This window comes from Populus trichocarpa, chromosome 5, assembly GCF_000002775.5.
Source record: "Populus trichocarpa isolate Nisqually-1 chromosome 5, P.trichocarpa_v4.1, whole genome shotgun sequence".
In the NCBI taxonomy this organism is placed as follows: domain Eukaryota; kingdom Viridiplantae; phylum Streptophyta; class Magnoliopsida; order Malpighiales; family Salicaceae; genus Populus; species Populus trichocarpa.
In genome coordinates, this window is record NC_037289.2 from 20,028,892 (window position 1) to 20,051,782 (window position 22,891).

Below are 22,891 nucleotides of genomic sequence, written 5' to 3' on the forward strand. Positions count from 1 at the left end.
ACTAAAATTATAAAAAAAATTAAAAATATTTTTTAAAATAAAAAACAAATACAACAGCAAATATTTTTTTTAAAAAAACCATTATACATTCTCTTTTTCATTATTTTACACTTAAAATGACCGTGCGCGTTTTTATGCACGTATTAAAAGCCTCCTAACAGATACGACACCAGAAACGTTGAATATAAGTACAAAACAAATGTAAGTACGAAACAAGGGATTCTCATTCTGGAGGAGCCTAAAACTAATCTTGCATTAATTTAATACCTCATCGAGTTTTATTATTATTATAATTATTATTTTTTAAAGTATTTTTTATTTAAAATTATATAAAAATAATATACTTTTTTATTTTTTAAAATTTATTTTTAATATTAATACTTAAAAAACATAAAAAATTAATTTTAAATAAAATTTTATCAAACACGATTTCTCCTACTATCTGTACACAACGCCTACACTACTGTATATATTAATTCTTTCTTTTCAATTGAAATCTCCCTTTTCCAATCATCTTTCACATCCATCCATCCATCCATCCATATATATATATATATATATAAATTCTAGGCCGGTCCAGTCTATATCATCTCCCTTTATTTACTTTTTACCCACCTCAACTTTTTTCATTTTTTATGTGAATTCACTGCCATACCATATGATAGGTAAATGGATCTATTAAGCTTAAAACTATTTGAAATCAGTTTTCAACGAATATGAAACTTGCTAATAACGGATTAACGATCGGGGTTTTTTTTATTTTAAAAAAGAAATAAAAGCCAATTGACATGCTTTTACAGGCAGGGGTAATCTCGTCCTATAAGTTCAGAAAACAATACACGTCAGTCACTCTCTTCTAGATGCAGTCAGAGACCAAGCCCTCTCTCTAGCTCTCCACTCTTACGCGCCAACGAAGACCCAGCTGTATCTTCCACGTGTACACTCCCCCCTCTCTAAAATGACTCCGTCTTCTACATTCCCTCACCGGAACCCATCACGTGGCAGACATCACACCCTTCCATCTCCTCCTTTTGAAGGCTGTGTTTGTTCCGCTGCTACCAACATGTTTTTTATAAAATAATTTTTTATGTATTATATTAAAATAAATTTTTAAAAAATATTATTTTAATATATTTTTAAAAATAAAAAAACTTTAAAAAATAACATTTAAATGACATAACATATAAAACCCTAGTATATAATAATATGAAACGACTCAGTTGGAAAGGAATAACACTAGTTAAAACTGTAAAATAAAATAAAATAATATTTAAAAATATGATAAATATTGTTTTTTAAAATGTTTTTTTAAATATATTAAAATAATATTTTTTAAAATTTATTTTTAATATCAAGCCATTAAAATAATATAAAATATTAATTTAAAACAAAAAATTATAAAATATTATAAAAACATAACTTAACGGAGACCAAAATCCATTACAAAGAAAGCAAAAACACTTGCAAAGCTAACCAACTAGCTAAAGGCGTGTCCGCTGCGTGTGTTGTTCCTGTAAGAATCTCCAAAGTTTACTTGCTACTTGTTAAAAAAGGAAAGAATATTATAAAAAAAGTGAAACATAAAATCCTCAATTTGAGAGAACGTTAATTTTTATTTAAGAAAACCATGTCGTTTAATTAGACCTTTCTAATTCCAACTAACATGAAACGCGGTCCGTTTCTCTCCCTATATATATAACCCCCTCGCTCCTAGGGTTTCTCTCACAGTCATAGCCATCAAACCCCGCAGGCCCTCTTCTTCTTCCTCTGTCTCTCTAAAATCACCCTCCACCTCTCGTCCTTAATCAATTTTGATGTGATAATGCCTGCCACAGACTATCAAAGCTCGTCGGCATCACTTAGACATTCTATTTTAGGTCTCCGACGCGACCAGGTCCATTCTATGGATTCTCCTCAAACTACCTCAACTCTGGAGCTCGAACTCGATGCCTTTCAGAAACAAGTTACCGACCGATTTCTTGATTTATCAGCGGTCGGACCTGATCGTTTGCTTTCTTTAGCTTGGATCCGGAAACTTCTCGATTCTTTCCTCTGTTGTCAGGAGGAGTTTCGAGTGATTTTGTTCAATAACAAGTCGTTGGTCCATAGACCGCCGCTGGACCGGTTAGTTCAGGAGTTTTTTGAACGGACTGTCAAGGCTTTGGATGTTTGTAACGCGATTCGTGATGGAATTGAGCAGATCAGAGAGTGGAAGAAGCTTTTGGAGATTGTTTTGTGTGCTTTGGATGATCAAAGATTGTTTGGTGAAGGTCAGTTTCGTCGTGCTAAAAAAGCTTTGATTGATTTGTCAATTTCTATGTTGGACGAGAAGGATTCGACTGCATCTACTTTGGCTCAAAGAAATCGGTCTTTTGGAAGACAACAAGCTTCGTCCAGAGATCAGCATCATAGGAATCTTGGGCATTTTAGATCGTTGTCGTGGAGCGTGTCGCGGTCGTGGTCTGCAGCCAGGCAGCTACAGGCAATTGGGAATAATTTGGTTGTGCCACGAGGAAATGAAGTTGTGGCCACTAATGGAATTGCGGTGGCTGTTTATTCTATGAACACGATTTTGCTTTTTGTAATGTGGGCACTTGTGGCTGCGATTCCGTGCCAGGACAGAGGATTGCAAGTGCATTTTTCCATTCCTAAGCAGTTCCCGTGGGCTCAATCGGTCTTGTCGTTGCACGAGAGGATCTTGGAGGAGTCGCGGAAAAGGGATAGGAGGAATGCTTGTGGGTTGTTGAGAGAGCTTTACCAGATGGATAAGTGTACGAGGGTTATGAGCGAATTGACGGATTGGGCCCAGTTTCCATTAACAGAGGAAAAAGAAGGAGAGGTGAGGCAAAAAGTGATGGAATTGGCAAATGTTTGTGAGGTTTTAAAGGAGGGTTTGGATCCCTTGGAAAGACAAGTGAGAGAGGTGTTTCATAGGATTGTTCGCAGCCGGACTGAAGGGCTTGATTCTTTGGGAAGGCCTAATCACGAGTAATGTTTTGAGTGACGGGCCATTTGTGATTTGGCAGATGAAGGTATGGAGAATGATTCTGAGGCATGGTTTGAAAATAAATGGGTAAGGAAAGGAGAATTTTCTTGTATTTATGGGGCAATATATATGCTGTGTAAAGAAATGTAGGATATGGAAACTGGGGCAAATGATTGCAGCACTTGGTTGCTGCTGATCTACAGCTTTTCTGCTATTGTATAATCGAATTTTTCTCAGTAGAAAATGCATCTTGCTGTTGTAGCTGATTTTCTGTTCTTGATTTTGATTTGCTTTTTGTTAAAGGTATACATATACTCTTATGTGTATTGGAAAAGGTGAGACTTAATTGCTTAAAGTTATGATCTTTGGTCATTACAAGCTAACAATAATTGTATTTATCTCGTTGTGATCTCCTTGGAGAATTTATATATAGCTAGATGTTGATATAAAAAGAAACAGCATTTGTACATGTTAATGTGATGAGATTTTCTGTTTTGATACCTAAGTTCTGTTGAGCCTGCAGGTAGTCTTTTTTATCCATTCCCTCTCTTGCACACACTTGTTGATCTCTTGACATTGTAATATGGGCAATTGCCTTCACAAGATATCTTGCCTGCTCCTTTCCCAACCTTCTATCAAGGATTCAACTGGGGAATGTTGCATCTATTGATGACCTGGTTGAACATTCATAAAAAATGTCAGCATTTGCCCATATCTCAACTTACAGTTGTTGTGTCCGTGGATGAGGACAGGGATAGATCTTGTTTATCCTCCATTTTCTGTATCTTCAATTTTTTCATAACTCCAGTGATTTCATTATTTTGTTTTTGAGCAAATAAAGACTAAAGAATTCCATTTCGAAGTTTTCTTTTTTACTTGATTAATTTCTGACCACCAATAAATTACTGCAGGATATTGGTGTTTCTGCTTTCATTGTCACAGAGGTGGGTCTTACGTGTAATAGGTCAAGCTTCTAGCTTTCTATATTAGTTAAGAGGTTCATTTGACTTTGATTTGCTGCCATTTGAACTTCTTCTGAGGCTTATTTTTATATTGTTCTTCTTGCAATTTGCAAAATAGTTAAATATCTTAGCATAATATCTTAGAACAACTAATTGGTGGCATCCGCTGTTGTAGTTGACTTTGATTCAGTCTGATCTCGAGCCCTTGAAACTTCCAGCATTTTGACCCCATACACATTTTGCATCTAGAATGGAATCTCAGCAATTTGTTTGTCTAGAAGAGAAGGCATTTTAAGACTTTCCTGAGCTCTTTTTTTTTCTTCTGATGCAGACACATTATGCCTTTGATGTCCTCTGAATTTTATTCTGCCAGGAACAATTTCGCACCAGCCAAGTTCCCAACATGTTTTGTGAAGACCACAATATGCTTGTGGGGGGAATTTATACTAGCCTGTTTCACAATTAACTTTCTTCTTTTTACCCTACTTCGATCTAGAAAACAGAAATGTTACATTCTTGATCTACTCCATATGAACAACCAATAGGAGGGTAGCCACGGCACTTGATGAGACTCTCTAATGAGTTTTAATTTTATTTTATTTTTTAGATTAACGTGGGTGTTCAAGTCAGCTTGTGCATATCTCGACTAATTTAACGAGTCCTGAATTTAATGATTATGTAAATTTCCAGTGATTCTGAGAAGATTCAAACTCGTAACCATTGAAAAGCAAATCTAAAACCTGACCAATTAAACTATATAAACTATATTTATATGAGTTTCTATTTATTTTTATTTAGGGAGTATATTTTATGTGCAGAAGACCCTGTGTACTGAATTGGTAAGAATTCCAATTTAGGTACAGAACAGCAAATGCAAATCAAATGCCTTGTTTCGTACCTGTAATCTAAGAACCACCCCTCCCATGTTATAACCACCAGCTAGCGATGCTTTGCTTCATTGTTAAGAGTTTCTGACCTTTTGGGCTACGAAAGCTTCCATTGCACATCTCTTATTTTTTTGCTTCCCCACCTCTTATCCCTTCTTGTCTTCTGACGGGGTCCATGTTCGCTCTTTGGTTTACATCGTATTCTGTCCTTTCCTTTGCAATAAAAATTGTTCTTTCCAGTGTTTTTCAAGGAGGAATACACTTCATCGAATTTCTACAAATACAAGATGCCATTTACACTTGTTCTGCTCTTTTACTACCACTCCATATCTCCCTGATAAACTAGGGCAATAGTGTATTTCTTTTCTGTTTCTTTACTCTTTTCACAATGCCCCTCATGGATACCAGACTAGGCCATGGGCTCAAGTTCCAGTGACCCTCTTGCGGCTTCAAACATCGTTAAGAACTGAATTTCTAGCCACTAGTACCTTAGGTCTTTAGCCTATCAGGTGTTAGCTTGTGGTTTGTCGGCAAAATAATTGATCTACCCAATCTTCTGATTAGTTTATGTATAAATTGTGGAGACTTAGAGCGTGTTTGTCTCAGAAAGGGGCGCACTGAAAAGCATTAAATTGACGCCTTTCAGTGGTTGAAACTCTTGAGACAAACGAGTCCTCGGCATACGATCGGTAACAGTTAATAAAACATATCAATCGCGGCCTAATTCTGAGTACTGTTGAGGACACTGCTTCCTCTCTGTGTTTACTTGATTCAACCATGTCCATTTGATGGCCATTTCTTGTCTACTACTGTAAAAAGTTCGCCTCGCCGAAAATAATAGATTTCTGAAGCATTAAATCCTGCTATTCCTCTCCAATAACTTATTTATCAATGTTTGTTAAAGGAAATTTCTTTAGCAACCCATCACTACCCTCTTATTTATTTATGCAGCACGGGCATGGTTGGTGAAACATTACATCCTGAAGAGAGCAGATTAGACATTTACATCCCAACCAGAGAAAATAGTGGAGATGCCGGCACGATACTGGTCCCTGTAACAGCACAAAAGAGTGGCGTACTATTTTATTCAACTAATAATGGCCCTTCTTTAAATCTTATGCAGGTTATACTGAACTTTGAGCAAGGCATCTTGTGATGCACAACGTGTCCGGGCTCTGCATGGGCCTAATGAAAAAACACAGCCACCACACATGATATTGCTAGCACATGGTGTGTATTGTTTCTGTGGAGTCGCTTGTCTCTCCCAATTAACCAGGAGAGTTCAGTTGATTTTCTTCCATTAATTTCATTTCTCTGGCTGATATGATCTGTAGGTAACATAATTGCTCTTTATTTGGTCATTTATTACGATCTTTTAGCTCCGTGATAAATGAAAGTGAACTTCTATTAACGATATGCTGCAATGAATACAGTATTAATGGACTCTTATAAAAACCCCTCAACAACTGCTGAATGGAGAGCAGGAAGTCAGGAAATAAAAACTTGGAACTCTCAAAAACACTGCTGAATGTGTAGAAGGATTGTCAAACTCGTAGCAAATTACCTTCATTCTCCAATTGATGTAACTGAATATTTAGTTCATTCTTGGTCGATGGCGGAAATTAAGGGTCTCTTGAAGCTATCTTGTTAGGAATGCATGCTTATCAATATCACAGAAACAACCTATGTTCTTCGCAACCGAGAATATTTGTGCAGTGGTTGGTCCTAGACGTTCTAGTCCTAACAAAATAGCACACCTTCATTTCATTGCAGTATCAGTATCTTAGAATTAGATTTACTTTATCCGGGAAACAAAATATGTGGTCTTTGGGATTTAAGTCAATAATTAGGCAAGTCTCAACTTGATGCTTAGTGCTAGTTAAAAATTCTTACGTACTGTAGCAATTCTAGCTGTAATTCTGAAATAATAAGAACAGTATCATGCACGAATATGGCGTGCTCCAATGGCATGTTAATACGCATGCCAAACTTCAACCTGTTCTATAGCGGATTTACTATTTTGATGCACTCCATTTTATTGCTGTCAACAATAACAAAGCAAATAAAGCCCACTCGGTTACATATAATTCACCTTTTCTTAGCTCTAATCCAACTAATGACAAGCACTATGATAGAGACAAGAATGGCCGACCCTGCAACAACAAGAGGAGGAAATAACTTGGTTCCTCTTGAAACAGAATTCTTTCTATTTGTTGCTCTTTCACCTAGATCCTTCACCTTTACCAATTCATGCTCTTCTACAACATCATCAGTTGTTGCTTCGTTGATTTCCTGCGCTTCATCATTTCTTGATTTATCTGCCAGCTTTTTTTCTTGATCAGGTCCAGGTGTCGTTGGTTCTTGAACATTCGTTTCTGTTCCCAGCTTTACTGATTCTTGTGATATTTCAGCCCTGACTGGGTGATTTTCTTCTACAGCATGTTCTTGATTAGCTTGAGATGATGGTTGGTTTGACGCTTCTGGTTGTTTAGTCACTAGATCCTTGAAAGCTTGTAGCAATTCATTGCGCTCTGGATGTTTTGGCAATGTTTCTTCATCCGTGCTCTTGGCCTCTGGAGTTTCCTGTTTCTTCCACTGCTCTTTCAAACCAGGAAGCTCCTTGCTTTCCGTTTCTTCACCTAGAGTGGGCTCTTTTGGCTCTTGGTGCTCAATCTCTTTCTCTGGCTTAAACTGCTTAGAGTCCTTGATTGTTGTTTCCTGATATGTAGCTGTGGTAGCAGTAGCAGGAGGCTCTGACTTATCAAGAATGGCTTCTTCTATTTCGCTCTGATCTTTAGGTTCAGGTTTCCTTTGTAACGTTGTATCTCTAACTCTTTCAGGCACTCTGTCACCCGCATCAACCTTCTGTTCCACAAACTTTTCACTTTCTTCCTTGCTTTTAATATTTGGCTCTGCAGATTTTTCCTGTATTATCTCTTTGCTATTGTCTCTTTCACCGGACATGTGATCAGCTACCTCTTCTACTTCCTTGAATTGCCCTTGATCAATTGCCTGCTCCTTGACCTGAGCAGTTTCTTCATCTGTTCTAATCTTGGGCTCTATGCTTTCTTCCTTCGCTGCTTCATTATCTTTTTCTTTCCTTGAAAGCTCAAGAGCTACTGCTCTTGTTGTTTCAGCTTCCCTTGTATTCATCTCCTTTTGCACAACTTGGTCGATTTCTTCCACCTTCTTCATCTCGGGCTCTCTACACTCTCCTTCCGGAGCCCTATCCGCTGTGATTTGTGTAGCTTCACCTCTCCCTTTATCAACCTCCTCTTCCTTCACTTCCTCTATCCCAACACCACGAATTCCTTTCACCAATTTCGGCAGAGTAATCGTCAAAGTCAAATCTTGGTCACTGAATTTTGCCTTGATTTTATCCAAAATGACACCATGAGGGATTCGAAAAGCCTTGCTGAATGCCCTTAACTCAACCTCTTTCTTGTGCATAATCCACCCTACCAACACCAGCTCCTGAACTGGCTTCTTCCCACTGATTGTGATCTGATTACCATCTTCACTAATCTTGATGTCAATATTCTCCTTTCTAAAACCTGCACCTTTTCAAATTCTAATCACAATATCCATCATGATCACAACAGCAATAAGAGCAACAAGATTCGGAAGTGTTAACATTGATTACCTGTGAGATATGCAATAAGGTTGAACATGGTCTCGGTTTCTCTAGACAAGAAGAGAGGACCAGCATGGTCTTTAGCAACCCGAAGGCCGGTGAAGGAGGTGATATCATCTCTAGTATGGGTGATCTTGAGTCCCAGTTCTAACTCCATGGCTCGTTTAGATTATTTGTCTCTCCAAAAGAGACAAATTGGATGGAATTAATAGCCAATGATGAAACATGCAATGCATTTGAACGAAGCAACAGAAGAAATGAATGGTGGCTTTGAAGTGTGTACATAAGAAAGGCACATATTCATTGCTTCCTAATATTGAATTGCCATAATCTGTTATAAACAGTTAAAAGTCGGTTGCTTTTCATGTGTGTTTTCACCTTGGCGGGAAGCTAACGGCTCTTTTTTATACCATAGTGTGGAACTGAAATATGACTTGGCTAAGGGTTAACACCCTGTGAACCACGTTGCAAACAGATCAATTTTGATTAGCATAAACAGGTAGTGATCACATAAACTCGATCATCCTTCATTCAGGAAATAAATTTCTCTTGAATTCCTTACCACTTTCATGTTGTCAATTTCAATGGACACCGAAACTAAATATCACAGGGTAAATATTTCTTCTTTCTTCCCACATCTACTCCTTAATTTCTTCTCATAATATTAATCTTTCTTGATTCATGGATGCTTGTTTCTCTTTTCAGAAACGTTCTTTCAAACTGGAGAATAATTGCGATAGTGATTGCTTTTCAAAGTATTTTTTGGTTACAAATGCATTGAATTTTTTTTTTAAAAAAATTTATTTTTAACATCAGTCTATCAAAACAATAAAAAAACATTAAAAATATTAATTGAAAGCAAAAAAAATAAAGATTTTTTAGAAGCGTGATTTAACCGCAAAAACAAACACCATATAAGTCTAAGTCTGCCAACTAGCCTGAAATTGAAGGAATATAGCATATTATTAAAGGTTGTTATTGATTTTATTTGTGTTAATTTTTTTCTATTAATATGTATTTGAGAAAAAAAAACTGCATATATTTTTATTTCTGGGATCTTTTGTTAGGAAATTTGACGGTGACCTCCATTAATCGAGAAGCTAAGAGAATTGGATGATTTTTTTTTCTATCCATATCAACTGAGGGTAGTGCTAATCCATATGAAGTGGTGTTGAAGCTAAGAGAATTGGAGAAAAATGTCATAATCGATAAAATGAATTTGTGACTGCTAGAAAATTAATAAATGCAAATAAAAATATTGATAAATTATTAATATCTAAATACCAATAAAATAATTCATCGGTAATATACAAAAATTTGGTAATGTGTTTAGCTTTAGCAAACGCATGCAAGCAAAATCATCGAAGTCTAGTTGATAAAGAAAAAAATCAATGAAGCCGAGTTGCTACTTACTCAGTGATTTGAATTAGGATTAAAAGATAATGATTGTTTTACAATTCATATGAAAATAAGAGCATCATTATTTCTACGCTTCGTGAATATTCGATCTATTTGTAATTACTTTCTTCCTCAAACTTATTTTACTTTGCTAGCTTAATGGTTATAGGTAATATTTTTAAGTCAGTTTCATAGGCATACTAAACTATCCTCTATGGTCTAATTAAAGATAAATACATTCATTATATAGTCAAAAATAAAAGAAAATAAGTGAATATTATGCTTATATAAGACCCAAGTTAGTTTTCCAATGTTCTACAAGTAATTTTAATGTTGAATCATAGTGATTTTCCCCTTTTTCTTTCCACTTTCCTAGCTCATATGAAAGAAAAATTTGCCAGAATCTATGTTAAAATTATCCTTAAAACAAATTAAGGTTAATTTTGATGCTTTGTATAGAAGAAACACTTTGGCAGTGTTTAGTAACATTGTTGTCTTTTTTCCCCTTTCTAAACACTTATTTCTAGATGGATTCGATCGGCTCTGTTTGTTTTTAGTGTAGTTTTTGAAAAAATTAATTTTTTTTATTTTAAATTAATATTTTTTTGATGTTTTTATATTATTTTGATGCGCTGATTTCAAAAATAATTTTTAAAAATAAAAAAAAAATATTATTTTGATATATTTCCGAGTAAAAAATACTTTAAAAAACAACCACAACCACAACCACACTCGAATTGAAAAAAAAAAAAACTATTAGCTAGTTTTAAGAAATCACAAAAAGTAGAATGTGGAGTCCATTACTCTCATCAGGATTGATTTTAAACCGTTGATTGTTCATGGATCACTTAAATCATCTAAACATTATATTTTCCTTTTTGACTAGGGCCCTATAAATTTTTTGTTGTGACTTTTATGGACTCAATTGTATTACTACTCTTTACTATAGAAACTATTTTGGATTTTAAAACTAAAACTTAAAACTATTTGTTTAGTTTTTGAAAAATATAAAACCATAAAACAATATATAATGGTACCAAACCCCACCTTAACAAACACACATAAATTAGTGGAGATCTTTCAAGTGTCACAGTAAGGGATGCAGGAAGTCTAATGTCATTTAGAGCATAATTTATAAAATCAAAAAGTTTAGGATTCAATTACTAATAAATAAAATCTAAAAGGTTAAATTTACTTTTTTAAATTAGGATTTGAATTATAATAAATTGTTGTAAGTTGTGTCCCATTCCTACACTAGTACCAGGTGATGGAACAAATAAAATAAAAATTAATTTTTTTTTAAAATAAATTTTTGGTTGTTCTAGGCCTAGGCCGAGACAACCATACTGGTCTCCCAAGGGCCTATAATTGAGCAACCAGGCCAACAAGTCACTTATCAGGCAATCAAACAAACTGACCTGACTTAACCTACCTAGTGATCAACTCACTTTCCTTTTTCTTTTCTATTTTTTTCTTTATTTTTCTTCAATTTTTTTCGGAAACTCCTAGCTCACAAACCTAAATTTCATAACAAACCATGAAAACTTAATATGTTTTTGTGTAAAGTTTTTTTTCATGATTTTATCAGTAGCACCGTTTATGAAAAACTAAACAAAAAGTCAATTCATTTCTTTTACCTTTCATCAATAACTCTTTTCATAGCTGATGAGAATCCAGTACAGTGGAGAGTGACTAACCTCCCCACCACAGTAACTCCATCTCTTCTTAGTCTCCAACATCTCTCCCATTGGGTGCAGATACCCATAATGTCATTGCAGCTATACAATTGCATTTTCACTCTTTCTTTTATACTGCAACTAACTCTCATACATATACCAAGTGCATAAAGATAAATCCAGTTTGCTGAAAAGATAAGACAATGATACGCAAGCAAGTAACACTTGCACCCTTACACTTAAAAGAAGCTACAAACACCATTCTCACACAAGACAATCTAAACGATCCAGTTATCATCGATCTCTATCGAGCCTTTTTTCTTTATTGTTGTTGATGGAATTCATTTTTATAATGATAATATTAATTGAATTAATAAAAGAATTTGAATGGACTATGATCCAATGATTTTTTCTACACCATGGTTCTTCACATAAAGATTTTATATGTTGTGTGTTTATTTAATTTTTGTTAATTGGTTGAACTTATTTTTTATTGCACAAAAGAAAAGAATTGGATCCTGTGAATTTAATTATATTGGTGTTTTTTCCGATATTTTCCTTGGATTGACATTTAGCATTCGATCTTATCATGAAATACAATTTTTAAAAAATATATATAAATTATTCTCTTGAAAGAAAGAAAGAAAGAAAAAGATCAGAACCATCAAGAAATTCTAGCTGCCAGCGGTTGCTCTATGCGTTCTATTTTGAGGAGAGAAATGAGGGAAAGTGGTTCTCGGTACAGGTGAAAATTGAAATATGAAACCACTTTTTTCGTGGGGTCCACCATAGTTTTAACTTCTTCTTTTTTCCCCTCTCTCAGACTTTTCTTTTATGAGTCAATGCTACCGTGCTTTTATCAAAGGAAAATCTAAGGCTCCGGTGTATACGGAACCAATCAAAATGTATTTGTTATTTTGATATATATATATTTTATTATTTTTTATTTAAAATATATATATAAATAATTATTATTTTTTATCTTTAACATTAGTATTTTAAAATTATAAAAATACTAAAAATATTAAATTGATATTTTTTTAAGTAAAACACTGAAATCCCAAACCAAAATATTTTATGGTGTTTAAAATTAAGTAATGATATTTTATTAATTATTTATTAAGCTCAGTTAAAAAAGAAAACAAGAGAGAAAAATCCTATATTGAGTTATTCTTATTATTTTTTATGAATCATAGTTTTTATTTTATCTCTTCTTTTTATTTCGGCCGCTTTGTTCAAGACAAAATAAAAAGGGAAGAAAGGAAACAGATTTGAGAAGAGAAAAAAAATAATAATTAAGGATTAAAATGAAAAAATATAACATTTTACACAATTTAACAAGAAAATAAATAGTAAAAAATACACAATGAAAATCCCACGTAGGGTATAAGATAATTATGGCGGGAAGTCATCATAATTTATATATATATATATTAGAAAGAGAAAACCTTAACCCCAGCAGCCTGCTGGTGTGGTGGAGCTTCAAATTCCGTTAAAATATACAAAATTGAGGAAAGAAAAAGGAGAGGTAATCGATTGCATGTCAAAAAGCAAAAGTGGAAGAGAGCCGATGATTCCAAAGTAGGGTACATCATCATCATTATCATCATCATCATCATCACCATCATCATCATCTCTAGACTCTTTTTAACTATGCATATATTATATACTACTCACAAGTCACAACCGATTTGTTTTACACAACTTGCATCGAAGTGCTCTGTCCCTCCTCTGTTTTACAGCAACGGCAGCAGAAAAGCAGCACAAATTAGAGGCCCGTGAAATCCAAGTAACCCCACTGCCACCTGCATTTCCACCCACAACCAAAAAGAACACCCCCATCAAGACCAGTCCACCATAATATACAACACACCCCGTTTTCTTTTTACATTTTTTTTAAAAAAAAAATTGAAAGACACTTTACTGCTTGAGTATTTACTGATATTAGTACATTAATTATTGTGATAAAAGTTAAGAATTGGTTTGAATTTATCTTATTTCAAAACACATAAAAAAATTGGCTTTTTAATTTTTTTTTAAATTGTTATCTCAATTATATCATTCTCACCTCTTTTTTAATTTTTTTTATTTTCTTTTATGTTTTGGTTTGTTCTCCCTTTAAATCTAGAGTTGAGGTTCATATTTTGTTAAAATATATTTAAGTTGTTTTATTTTAATTCAAAAACTTTATTTAGAAGTAATTATAATGTTTATGATGTTATTTCAAATATTATATAGTTGCATAAATAATGTGTAATAAAATTTTAAGGACGGATTTATCGTAGAGAACAACAAAATTTTTATTATTTTAATTTTTTGTTTTAATTTAGGAATTATTATTTTTATTATTAATATATATGCTAAGATTTTGATACGTATATTTTGCAAGATGCTAATATTTTTATGTTTTGCCTATTCTTGTTATAATAAACTAAATCTAGTATAATAAAATGCAAAATATATTTTACAATAGATATAAAAGGAGAAACGGAATATACCGGTCGATGATGGCCGGAGGTGGACAATGGCCTAATAGTCGCAGAATCAATTTCACCAGTAGGCAAAGGAACAGCAGGATTGCTATTAATAAAAGGGATGCCACTACCACCACTTTTATCTGGCGTTGATGTTGGCACTGTTTCCATTGGAGAGCTTGCAGCACTACCGCTAGGTGCAGGAGCAGGGGAAGAGGCTGTTTCATCTCGAGGATGGTAAGGCCACGCAGGAGGAGATGCCGTAATGTCGCCTGGAATTGGTGCTGGAACTGGAGTTGATGCCATTGGAGGGAGCTGTACTGGTGGCGGTGGTGACGGAGAGACTTTTATGGAGACTTTTTGTGAATCGTGATTGCAGGATTTTAGAGAGCCGTTGTTGAATGTGAAGTAGAAGAAACCAGGGCGTGATGGGTGCCACTTTAGTTATTTGCATATTGAACATGAAAAATTGTTAGCACATTTTATAGTCTGAGCTATGAAGGGGGAAAAAAGGGGGAAAAGATCTTAACTTTTTGAGCTAATTCTTGGCATTGTGAAAAGAAATTGGTAATTGTTGTCATCAGGAACAAAGAATTTTGAGACATTTCTTATAGCAGCCTAATATGCATGTATAAAAACATGGGATTTTGTACATTATTGTAATTACAATTGAGAGAGAGGGAGAAGAGATACCGTGTAGGAGGTGGAATTGGGCTTGGTGAGAAGCGTAGCTTGAGTGAAGTTGCAGAGGCTGAAGGCTCTTTGGTTCTGGAAAATGTACAACTTGTAGCGATACTTGTGATTGAAAACTGAGAGAAGCCAAGAAAATAAAAACACAACGTAATGATATCAATTTGCAGCACAAAAAACGAAAAAAAAAAAAAACAACAAAGAAATTAAAAAATGGTGGGTTTCAAGTGCTCACTGATGGAGTCTCCTATATAAACATTAGGATCTTTCCACTCTGAAAAACCGTCTACGAGTATTGTCGTGGAGTCAGAAGGTTGCGAGAGTAGGGAGAGAACAGATAGCAGAAACAGAAGCATGGAAAAAATCTTCATTAGCTGTGGCGACTGAGAGGCAATGATCATGAGAGGACTTCAATTACTACAAGGGGTTTTAATTCAAGCCCTTGGTGCTTGTAGCCTTGTCTCTGGCTCTCTGCAGCTCTTTGGCCCTCTGGCTCGTCCAACAACAAGAGAGAGATCTAAGGAAAAACTACGTGTCTTGGAGAAAGTGGGAAGGGAGAGGCAGGTAAAATGTCAGGTGTGTTTGGCTTTTGATGTGGGGATTTTTCTGAATGGATGACAGACATGGATATTGAAGATTGTGGTGCTTTTTATTATTTTATACAGTAAAAGGTGGTGGAATGATTTTGTTTGTGGAAAAACTTTCCTCAAAATTTTGTAAAAAAAAAAAAAAAAGCAAAGGGAATAATATTTGGGTGCTCTGGTTGAAAATGGTGGAGATTATTATTCTAGAATGATTAGTCTGTGATTATAACACTCTGCAGTCAATAGCTATAAAGCCTACAATCACTTATCAAAGTAATATTACGGTACCATGATTTTTTTTATATATTTTTAATTCTTTTAATGTATTATATTAAAAATAAATTTAAAAAAAATAAAAAATAATTTTTTTTATATGGGGAGGTGAGGAATCTGATTCACTTTCTTTTATAAAATCTCTCACTTTTGTTGATTTTAATCTTTAACTTGTATAATCTGATGATACTCGTAATTTGTGAAGAAAATATCCTATTTTATAAGCAGAAAGGGGGTATGCTCGTCAGTAAGCAAGCTAGACGTGGCTCTAGTATTAATATTTAAGTTTGATATAATTATTGCACATTAATTAAGTTATTCTTAATCTTTGAATTAAAAAAATATAAATATTTTTATTATAAATAACTCTTAACTTTAATATAAAAATTGTTATAACATTGAATTTAGATTTTATTTTAATAAAAAATCATTTTTTTTCACTTCTAACTCATTAATAGCAACTTATATTATCTATTTTTATCAAACAATTGGTTTTTTTTCAATTTTTGCCGTTCAAATTTTTAGCTAAAATCATTTTTGTTATAACTTATATATAAGAAATAATTTATAAATTATCAAATAATTAAAAATTCAGATTTATTTTTCAAAAATTATGATTTATTTTTGTTATAACTTAATTAAATTTTTTTTAAAAAAAACCAAAACCGGTTCAAACCGACCGGTTTCAGTTCGGTTAGGCTTTTTAGGACAAAAACTGGTTCAAACTGGTTTGACTCGTTATTTCCGGTTTGGCTCGGTTTTTTTCCGGTTTTGGTTCGGTTCGGTTTTTTTGGTTTCAGGCTTATAAAACCGAACCAAACAAGTCGGTTTTTTTAAAATTTTAATCGGTTTTTTTTCACGGTTTGGTTTTTATGATTTAATCGGTTTTTCGGTCTTTAACGGCCTAATTTATAACACCCAAATATTTTCCTATGTTTTATGAAGTATCCATTCTATTCCATGAGTGAATATACTATTTTAAGCTAAGAAAAGATTGGACTCATCTTGCCATTTAGCTTGACCAAAAGCATGTATTAGTGTTACTGGTTTAAAGATCTTGATGTCTTTCTTTCATCCATTGATGAAACTTAAGATATAGTATGATTATGATAGTGATGGATTCGAGGTATGCATTAAAGATTTTAATTCTTCATATATCTCAGCATATTTGTATACCCCTTATTCCACCATATCTTTTCTATTACCAAATTAACCTCCTATAAATAGCTCTTGTGGATTGCTGTCAATGAGTCATATCATCACTTCCCTACAAGAACCCTTCTAAGTATAAGGAAGTTATTTCCACTCATTGATGTATGTACATAAGTGTAAAATGAATCTTAAAAAATTTCCTGCATTTTCTGATCCATCATCATGGACTATCACCCTAGAAAGTTGGCAATTGCGCCTTAGGAAATGCCATATTGTATCTCACTCTTTGAATATCATGGTTTTCTCTATACCTTCATCGCGAGTATACCCTCTTTGAGTATGAACCAATCCATCAGATATTAGCAACCCAACGAAATGTGACATTTCCTAAATAAATTCTCAACTGTCTTGGGGGCTGCTATTTTTTTAATAAAATAAATAAATCATAGATCTTGCGTCCAAAACTCATTGATGTAAAAAGAAACAACTAAAAGTAAGTCATCATATCCCCTAAAAATTGTAGTGATTCATCAGTGGTGAGATCCAACACTGCCCTAACACCTTGGATTTATGCCTCCTTTCCCTTCCAGAATCGTTTAGTAATATTATATCCATTTAACATCCAAAATCCAAGGTCTACGTTTTCTAAAATGAACGGGCTCTACGTTTTCTTCCTCAGAGGCCATCCACCGGAGAATTTACACCTGAAAGAAAACAAAACTTCCTAGAATGCCGTATCGAGGACCTGCAGCATTATGGTCAGAGCTCCGAGACGTGGATTTTAAACATGACTGCAAGTATTTTGCAGCAAAATAAAATCAAAACAAGTTCTGCTACAAATAGACACCACCACCACTCTATATTCTGCCAACTCTCATTACTTGCCAGCACATAAATACAGTATACCAGTCCAGCACTTCTTCCCCCCTATACCACAATTGAGGGTAACAAAGCACTGCATTGCGTAGCAGCACCTCCTAACTACATAAATAACCAAAACCTTTTACCATCTATCTAGACAGGATCGTTGCCCCCTAATTCACTTTTAAGCAATTTACTTTATGATTCAGGTCGCAATTCTTTTTTTTTCTCTCTCTCTCCCCACATAAATAACCACGGTTGCTCTAAATGGCGATTGGGTTCACAATCTAATCCACTAGAAAATGAATTTCCGGGAGGATGCTGCTTTTCCTCCATGTATGAGAACCATATGAATTATCACCTCGAGCACAAACAATCTACCACTGCAAAGAGTTGACTCTCCGGAGCACGCGTCGTGGCCTTCGCTTCTCAACAACGGGAATCACTTTTTCCATAAGCTGTATAACAAAATAAATAAATAAAATAAAAATAGAAATAAAAAGGCAACAACAATTTCAAATGGTCTTCGTCCTGTGAATGCTCACTATAGGGTTCTGAAAAAGAATCAATGGCTCTATATATAGTTAATGAAGCTCAGAGTCGTCAAAACTATGAATCATCTAAGAATAAATGCCTTCCATGCTACTATATATAGTAGTCTACCTAGGCTACTACTACATTGAGTAGTCTCTACTGAGTGCTCAAATAAAATATTCACAATTGGTATACAGTAATTTAAGACCTGAAAACCTTCAAGCATAAAACACACATCTTCATTTTGCATTCTATTCAATGGGTTAGTGTTAACAATTAAGAATAGGTGGAATCTGTACCACTGTAACCCATTTCAACATTGTCTTTCAAAAACTAGTACAACATGTTTACAACCCTTTGAATTGAATTCAATTTAGAGGTTATAATAAGATCTCATGTTTGGAACTATTTTGATTGTCAATAATTTAAATCTCTAATTTCTATTCAAAGGGTTTGGATTTGATTTTGTGGGTTATTTGTGGTGAAGACATTGGTGGAGAACTGGAGGTAGAAAGAGAGAAGGGGTTTGTGATAGTTAAAGGAGGTGATTTCTTTGTTGTTGGAAATATCTAATGTATTGAGAGAACTTTTGAAGGAATAAGAGGAAGGAAATGAGAGTAATATGAGAAACAAAATGAATTGAATATAGCAATAGAATTTCTCTTCCAAACATGTTAATTCAACTTATTTATTAATTGGAGTCGATTTGAACACGATAATTGAATTCAATTTTGATAGTGAATTAGTTCCAAATATGTTGTTAAAAAAAGATTGTTTATAGCAATTCCAAAATGGATGTGTACAAATAGTTAAAGAATTGAGACCTCTATTACAAAAACTCCTTTTCATATCCATGAATTACTCTATTTTCTCCATTTCTTTCTTCAATGAAGCATCTTGTAATGCAACTAACATTTTAGTTTTGTTGTCCATAAGGTAATTTGGCTCCTTAACAATTTGATAAGCATTTCTCAACAATTTTCAATTTTTCCTCATTTTAAATTCTGATGCTTTCATTTTCCACTTTCCTCAATTGTAAAAGTTTCAAAACTTCTAAGCTTCAGAATCTTTAAGAGTTCTTGAATCCTATAGTGCTACCAAACCTCTGAACATAGGTTTGCTTTCAAACCCAGTGTCCATTAATACAATAATTCCCCCTCAAAACCTATCCAGTAGAACAGAACCTGATTCAGAAAGACAATGAGGGTTCCTGTGCCAACCAAATCTAGTTATTCCCTTGAGTTTTCAAGTATAGTATAGCTCATCAACACAAATACAATACATAATCCCACCACCCAATGCACGGGTATATGGATGTATCCATACTGCAAAGTATACGCACAAACATACAACCATGTCATTGAAGTCCTAAGCAAAGTCACACAAGTCCACTTCGTTCCATAAATGGCAAGGGGATAGTTTCAACCCCCACCATGGTTTTTCAAAACTCAAAGCATTAGGTTGCTAACCTTTTAACATTATTATTAGAACCCAAACACACCTAAAACCAAATTTTTGGAAAAGCTGCTCTGGATGGTTATTCAAAACCAAAGTCAAGCACACCTTTAAAACAATATGCATTAAAGCATCTATCATCCTAAACAAGAAATCCAAGTGAAACCAGTGTCTTTCAGTAGTTACATTTCATAGTGTTTCTTCCTCTACTGACACATTTCCATTTTTATGTGTTCAATGCGTTTCACTTATACTCCAAACTTCATACAGTGTTATAGCAGGGTTTTAGTGTTTTCAGTGTGATAAAATAGTAACAGAAGAGAATCAGTACCTGCTTAAACCTTTCCTTGGTCCTCTCTTCCTGCATAATGAACAGCTTTTGTTGGACAGAGAAAACACACCAAAAAATTTTGTGGCATGCAGAACAAGTAGATCACCATATGCCTCTGATGAAACAGGCATTGAGATCTTTTCTAATTAAATAAATTCTAATAAATACATACAGACAAATTAGACATATAAAGCCCAGGAGAGACCAGAAAAGCATGGCAATTTATACCTGCTGGGTGTAACTACATGACCCATGATGAAGTATCTATTGGTGTTAACTTCAAAGCATAACACTGATTGTTACAGTTTTAAATAATGCTAACCATTAACTGTTTATGCAAACAAAGCTGATAAACTCTCAATGTGCCATTGTGTGTCCACTTTAAAGAAAAGAATGCATCATTCAACAGCACGGCACTAGGTCCTAACAAAGTAACATTTTTTTTGTAATAGAGCCTGGGAAAAAGCATTATGAGATGTTCATGTGTTTGAGACTGAATAGAAGAAATGAAAAGGAGACAGTAAGGAATAAGCAAAACAGCTACAAACTAAGCAGTGAGTACCAATAGGCGATGTAAATAGAATATTAAGGTCATAAAAAGATTACAAAGTCTCCGTTACATTAAGCTTATGAAAGAGACAGGAGCAAGCCAGTGCAAACATAATGTGGAAATTGGCTGCATATTGTTTAACTTATTTTATACTATCTAAATCTACAAGTCTGAATTCACATATGTTTAGATGCAGCAGGGCTATCCTGTGTATCAAAGGGCAATAGGTCTGACATGCACAATGATGCCTAAGGATTTTTATTTCTACCCATTTCAATTGTCTTAAGCCATTCTGAAAAGTTTTAAGAACAATAATGGATTTCAAACACGCTCTAAGAAAGTAGGATCCATAAGACATGACAACAGATAATCAGGACACAAGAACTAATATACCTACATTACAAGTCTTATGACTAATTTGTTTAGTGAGCAAAGTAAGAATAATTGATCAATGCAGCAGCCCTATGCCACTGGGTTTGGATAGCTTTTGGTTCTTGCATTGCTGATGTTATTTTTCTTGTCGTTGCTGCCATGATTTGGACAATCCAAATTCAATTTATGTCTTGGCTAAAGCGAACATAGAAAACATCACCACCATAAGTTTCTGTGTTGCTATTTGTAACTCACACAACATGGGGTTGAAGGCAATAATCGAACAGCAAACTGCTAACTACAATCTCCATGACCACAAAGCTAAAAGCTCAGACTAATTGACTATACCAAAGTGTCCCAAATAGCAGGGAAAAGGTATCAATGAGTACCAAATTGTGATTTAATAAGGTTATACTAACAAGAAAGAAAAGAAAACAAATACCGAATTCATAATTCCAAATTATGCTGAAAATAATACAAGTTGAATTACCTTCTCTTTAAGCAGCTGCTCATTCTCCTCCTCTAACCTCACTGCCAAAGACTCCAATTCCACTTGATAAGCCTAAAACACCCACAATTGTTGAATCAGTATCATCAATCAATCATGACAAAGCGTGCGTGCCCACACACACACACATATATAAACCTCTGACCTGCTTCCTCTCTCTAGACCGAGCAGCAGACTCCCGATTCTTAATCATCCTCCTCTGCCTCTGCTGCGCCGCCTTATCCAAGGGTTCCATGACGACCGTCCTCCCTCTCTTCCCTCTTCCTCCACCACCACCACCACCACTACCAGCTACAAGCTCCACCTCGACTCCATTCCCAAACCCAACAATGGAGCCTTCCACCTTATCCAACACCTGAAATGCACTCGGCGGGACAGGATCAAACGCATACAATCCTCCACTCAACCTCTCAGGCTGTGGCATCTTCACATCATCCCCATCCTCTCCAACCACATCCACCGCCCCCGCCTTAGCCAAAAAATCCTCCAAAGTCATCATCTCATCTGGCTCGTCCTTCATTTCCTTCCTTCCCGCCACAATTTCTCTCCATATATCATCCGCAGTCTTAGTCTCTTGTGGAATTACAACGCTCATATCCTGATTATCAGTACCATTTGTCTCGATTGGTGGAGGAGGGGGAGGGTTAGGAGTTTCCATTAGGGTTATTTGTGCGCCGAGGAGAGTCGATTCAGTTGATGGAGAGGCGTATACGTTACGTAAGATGCCGTCTACTGTCATTGTCGATTCTCTTTGGAATAATTGGTCAGTAGATTGATGAGCTAGTTTTTCTGTAGTATTAGTAGCAGAAAGGGAAGAAGAAATAGCGCGTCGCGATCGAGATGAAGTTGTTGAAGATAGATCCGAATTTCTAGGTTTCGACGACGCCATCACCTTCGACGAAGCCATCTCAGGAGGAGGAGGAGGAGACTTTCCTTTTTCTCCTTCCGATTTTCCAGCTTCAATTTATTTATTTATTATTATTATCATTATTTAAAATTTACTTTCAATCTGGGGTTTTGCTTTTGTTGGGTTTGGTTTTCGGGAGATTTTGGGTTTTGAGTTTGTTATTCTGTTGGGATCAGGGAGACTCCCTGGAGAGAATGAAGGCTTGTATAAAGCGCGTGAGATTTTGCCGGCCGGGGTGGGGTTGCCGATTTGCGTGGGTGGGGTTGTTGGGTTCTTTGACTGGGTTTTATTCCTTTTTCAGCTTTGATGGACGGCTGTGATGGCTGTGAAGGACTGCGGATGTCCTTTGATCTTGATGATGATTTGGAGGTTGTGGTACTGTCTGATAGTGATTGGTGGTTGAAGCTAGAATAACTGTCCGTTACTCTACACCGTGGATTCTTGGGCTGGGTCAATTTGGGCTTTCTGTTTCAATTGATGTCTACCCGTATTTACGACGTTCTTTGATTCACTTTTTGTCACAAGGGCCTGGATCTAACAACTTGAGCCCAACATTATAGAAAATAATATTTTTTTTATTATTGTTGTTGTTATTATATACTCTCTTTTTTTTTTTTTTTGAAAAGAGATGAGAGATTATTTAGGAGGTTTGAGGTT

The 22,891-nt window shown here is 34.9% G+C and overlaps 4 protein-coding genes across 9 annotated transcripts; 1 reads left to right on the plus strand and 3 right to left on the minus strand.

Annotated features, from left to right (window-relative positions):
* Positions 1-1,670: 1,670 nt before the first annotated feature.
* On the plus strand, positions 1,671-3,252 carry LOC7469223 (protein ROH1). The gene has a single exon (XM_024601544.2). The coding sequence runs from the start codon at positions 1,823-1,825 to the stop codon at positions 2,990-2,992; it is 1,170 nt and encodes a 389-aa protein (XP_024457312.1). The 5' UTR covers positions 1,671-1,822; the 3' UTR covers positions 2,993-3,252.
* Positions 3,253-6,838: 3,586 nt separating this feature from the next.
* Positions 6,839-9,232, minus strand: LOC7469224 (uncharacterized). 2 transcript variants are annotated; one of them, XM_024601543.2, is made up of 2 exons: positions 8,479-9,232; positions 6,839-8,395 (listed from the first exon to the last, which is right to left on the minus strand). In XM_024601543.2, exons 1-2 carry the CDS (start codon positions 8,624-8,626, stop codon positions 6,924-6,926), a joined length of 1,620 nt encoding a protein of 539 aa, XP_024457311.2. In that variant the 5' UTR covers positions 8,627-9,232; the 3' UTR covers positions 6,839-6,923. The 2 variants fall into 2 exon arrangements, with proteins under 2 accessions (XP_024457311.2, XP_002307498.4); XM_002307462.4 differs by having other exon boundaries at positions 6,839-8,389; positions 8,479-9,216.
* A 3,706-nt stretch (positions 9,233-12,938) lies between these two features.
* Positions 12,939-15,334, minus strand: LOC7492468 (early nodulin-20). 2 transcript variants are annotated; one of them, XR_008059203.1, is made up of 5 exons: positions 14,943-15,332; positions 14,711-14,826; positions 14,042-14,455; positions 13,163-13,348; positions 12,939-13,132 (listed from the first exon to the last, which is right to left on the minus strand). XR_008059203.1 is itself a non-coding variant. In XM_002307463.4 (4 exons), exons 1-4 carry the CDS (start codon positions 15,106-15,108, stop codon positions 13,280-13,282), a joined length of 765 nt encoding a protein of 254 aa, XP_002307499.3. In that variant the 5' UTR covers positions 15,109-15,334; the 3' UTR covers positions 12,939-13,279. The 2 variants fall into 2 exon arrangements, 1 of the variants encoding a protein (XP_002307499.3); XM_002307463.4 differs by having other exon boundaries at positions 12,939-13,348; positions 14,943-15,334.
* A 2,161-nt stretch (positions 15,335-17,495) lies between these two features.
* Positions 17,496-22,506, minus strand: LOC7492469 (G-box-binding factor 4). 4 transcript variants are annotated; one of them, XM_024602232.2, is made up of 4 exons: positions 21,473-22,505; positions 21,310-21,381; positions 19,898-19,942; positions 17,496-18,035 (listed from the first exon to the last, which is right to left on the minus strand). In XM_024602232.2, the coding sequence occupies exons 1-4, from the start codon at positions 22,232-22,234 to the stop codon at positions 17,955-17,957; spliced, it is 960 nt and encodes a 319-aa protein (XP_024458000.1). In that variant the 5' UTR covers positions 22,235-22,505; the 3' UTR covers positions 17,496-17,954. The 4 variants fall into 4 exon arrangements, with proteins under 4 accessions (XP_024458000.1, XP_002307500.1, XP_024458002.1 ...); XM_002307464.4 differs by having other exon boundaries at positions 19,898-19,927; positions 21,473-22,503; XM_024602234.2 differs by lacking the exon at positions 19,898-19,942.
* Positions 22,507-22,891: the final 385 nt, after the last annotated feature.

What these genes read in the sequence shown, in the direction of transcription:
- LOC7469223 (XM_024601544.2), top strand. Translation starts at nt 1,823, where the DNA reads ATGCCTGCCACAGACTATCAAAGCTCGTCGGCATCACTTAGACATTCT.
- LOC7469224 (XM_024601543.2), bottom strand. Translation starts at nt 8,626, where the DNA reads ATGGAGTTAGAACTGGGACTCAAGATCACCCATACTAGAGATGATATC. An exon ending in CCTTATTGCATATCTCACAG is followed by an intron (nt 8,396 to 8,478) that starts GTAATCAATGTT and finishes GAATTTGAAAAG; the next exon opens with GTGCAGGTTTTAGAAAGGAG.
- LOC7492468 (XM_002307463.4), bottom strand. Translation starts at nt 15,108, where the DNA reads ATGATCATTGCCTCTCAGTCGCCACAGCTAATGAAGATTTTTTCCATG. An exon ending in CCAATTCCACCTCCTACACG is followed by an intron (nt 14,456 to 14,710) that starts GTATCTCTTCTC and finishes AAATAACTAAAG; the next exon opens with TGGCACCCATCACGCCCTGG. An exon ending in CCTCCGGCCATCATCGACCG is followed by an intron (nt 13,349 to 14,041) that starts GTATATTCCGTT and finishes GTGGAAATGCAG; the next exon opens with GTGGCAGTGGGGTTACTTGG.
- LOC7492469 (XM_024602232.2), bottom strand. Translation starts at nt 22,234, where the DNA reads ATGGCTTCGTCGAAGGTGATGGCGTCGTCGAAACCTAGAAATTCGGAT. An exon ending in GGTCTAGAGAGAGGAAGCAG is followed by an intron (nt 21,382 to 21,472) that starts GTCAGAGGTTTA and finishes TGGGTGTTTTAG; the next exon opens with GCTTATCAAGTGGAATTGGA. An exon ending in CCAAGGAAAGGTTTAAGCAG is followed by an intron (nt 18,036 to 19,897) that starts GTACTGATTCTC and finishes TTTGTTATACAG; the next exon opens with CTTATGGAAAAAGTGATTCC.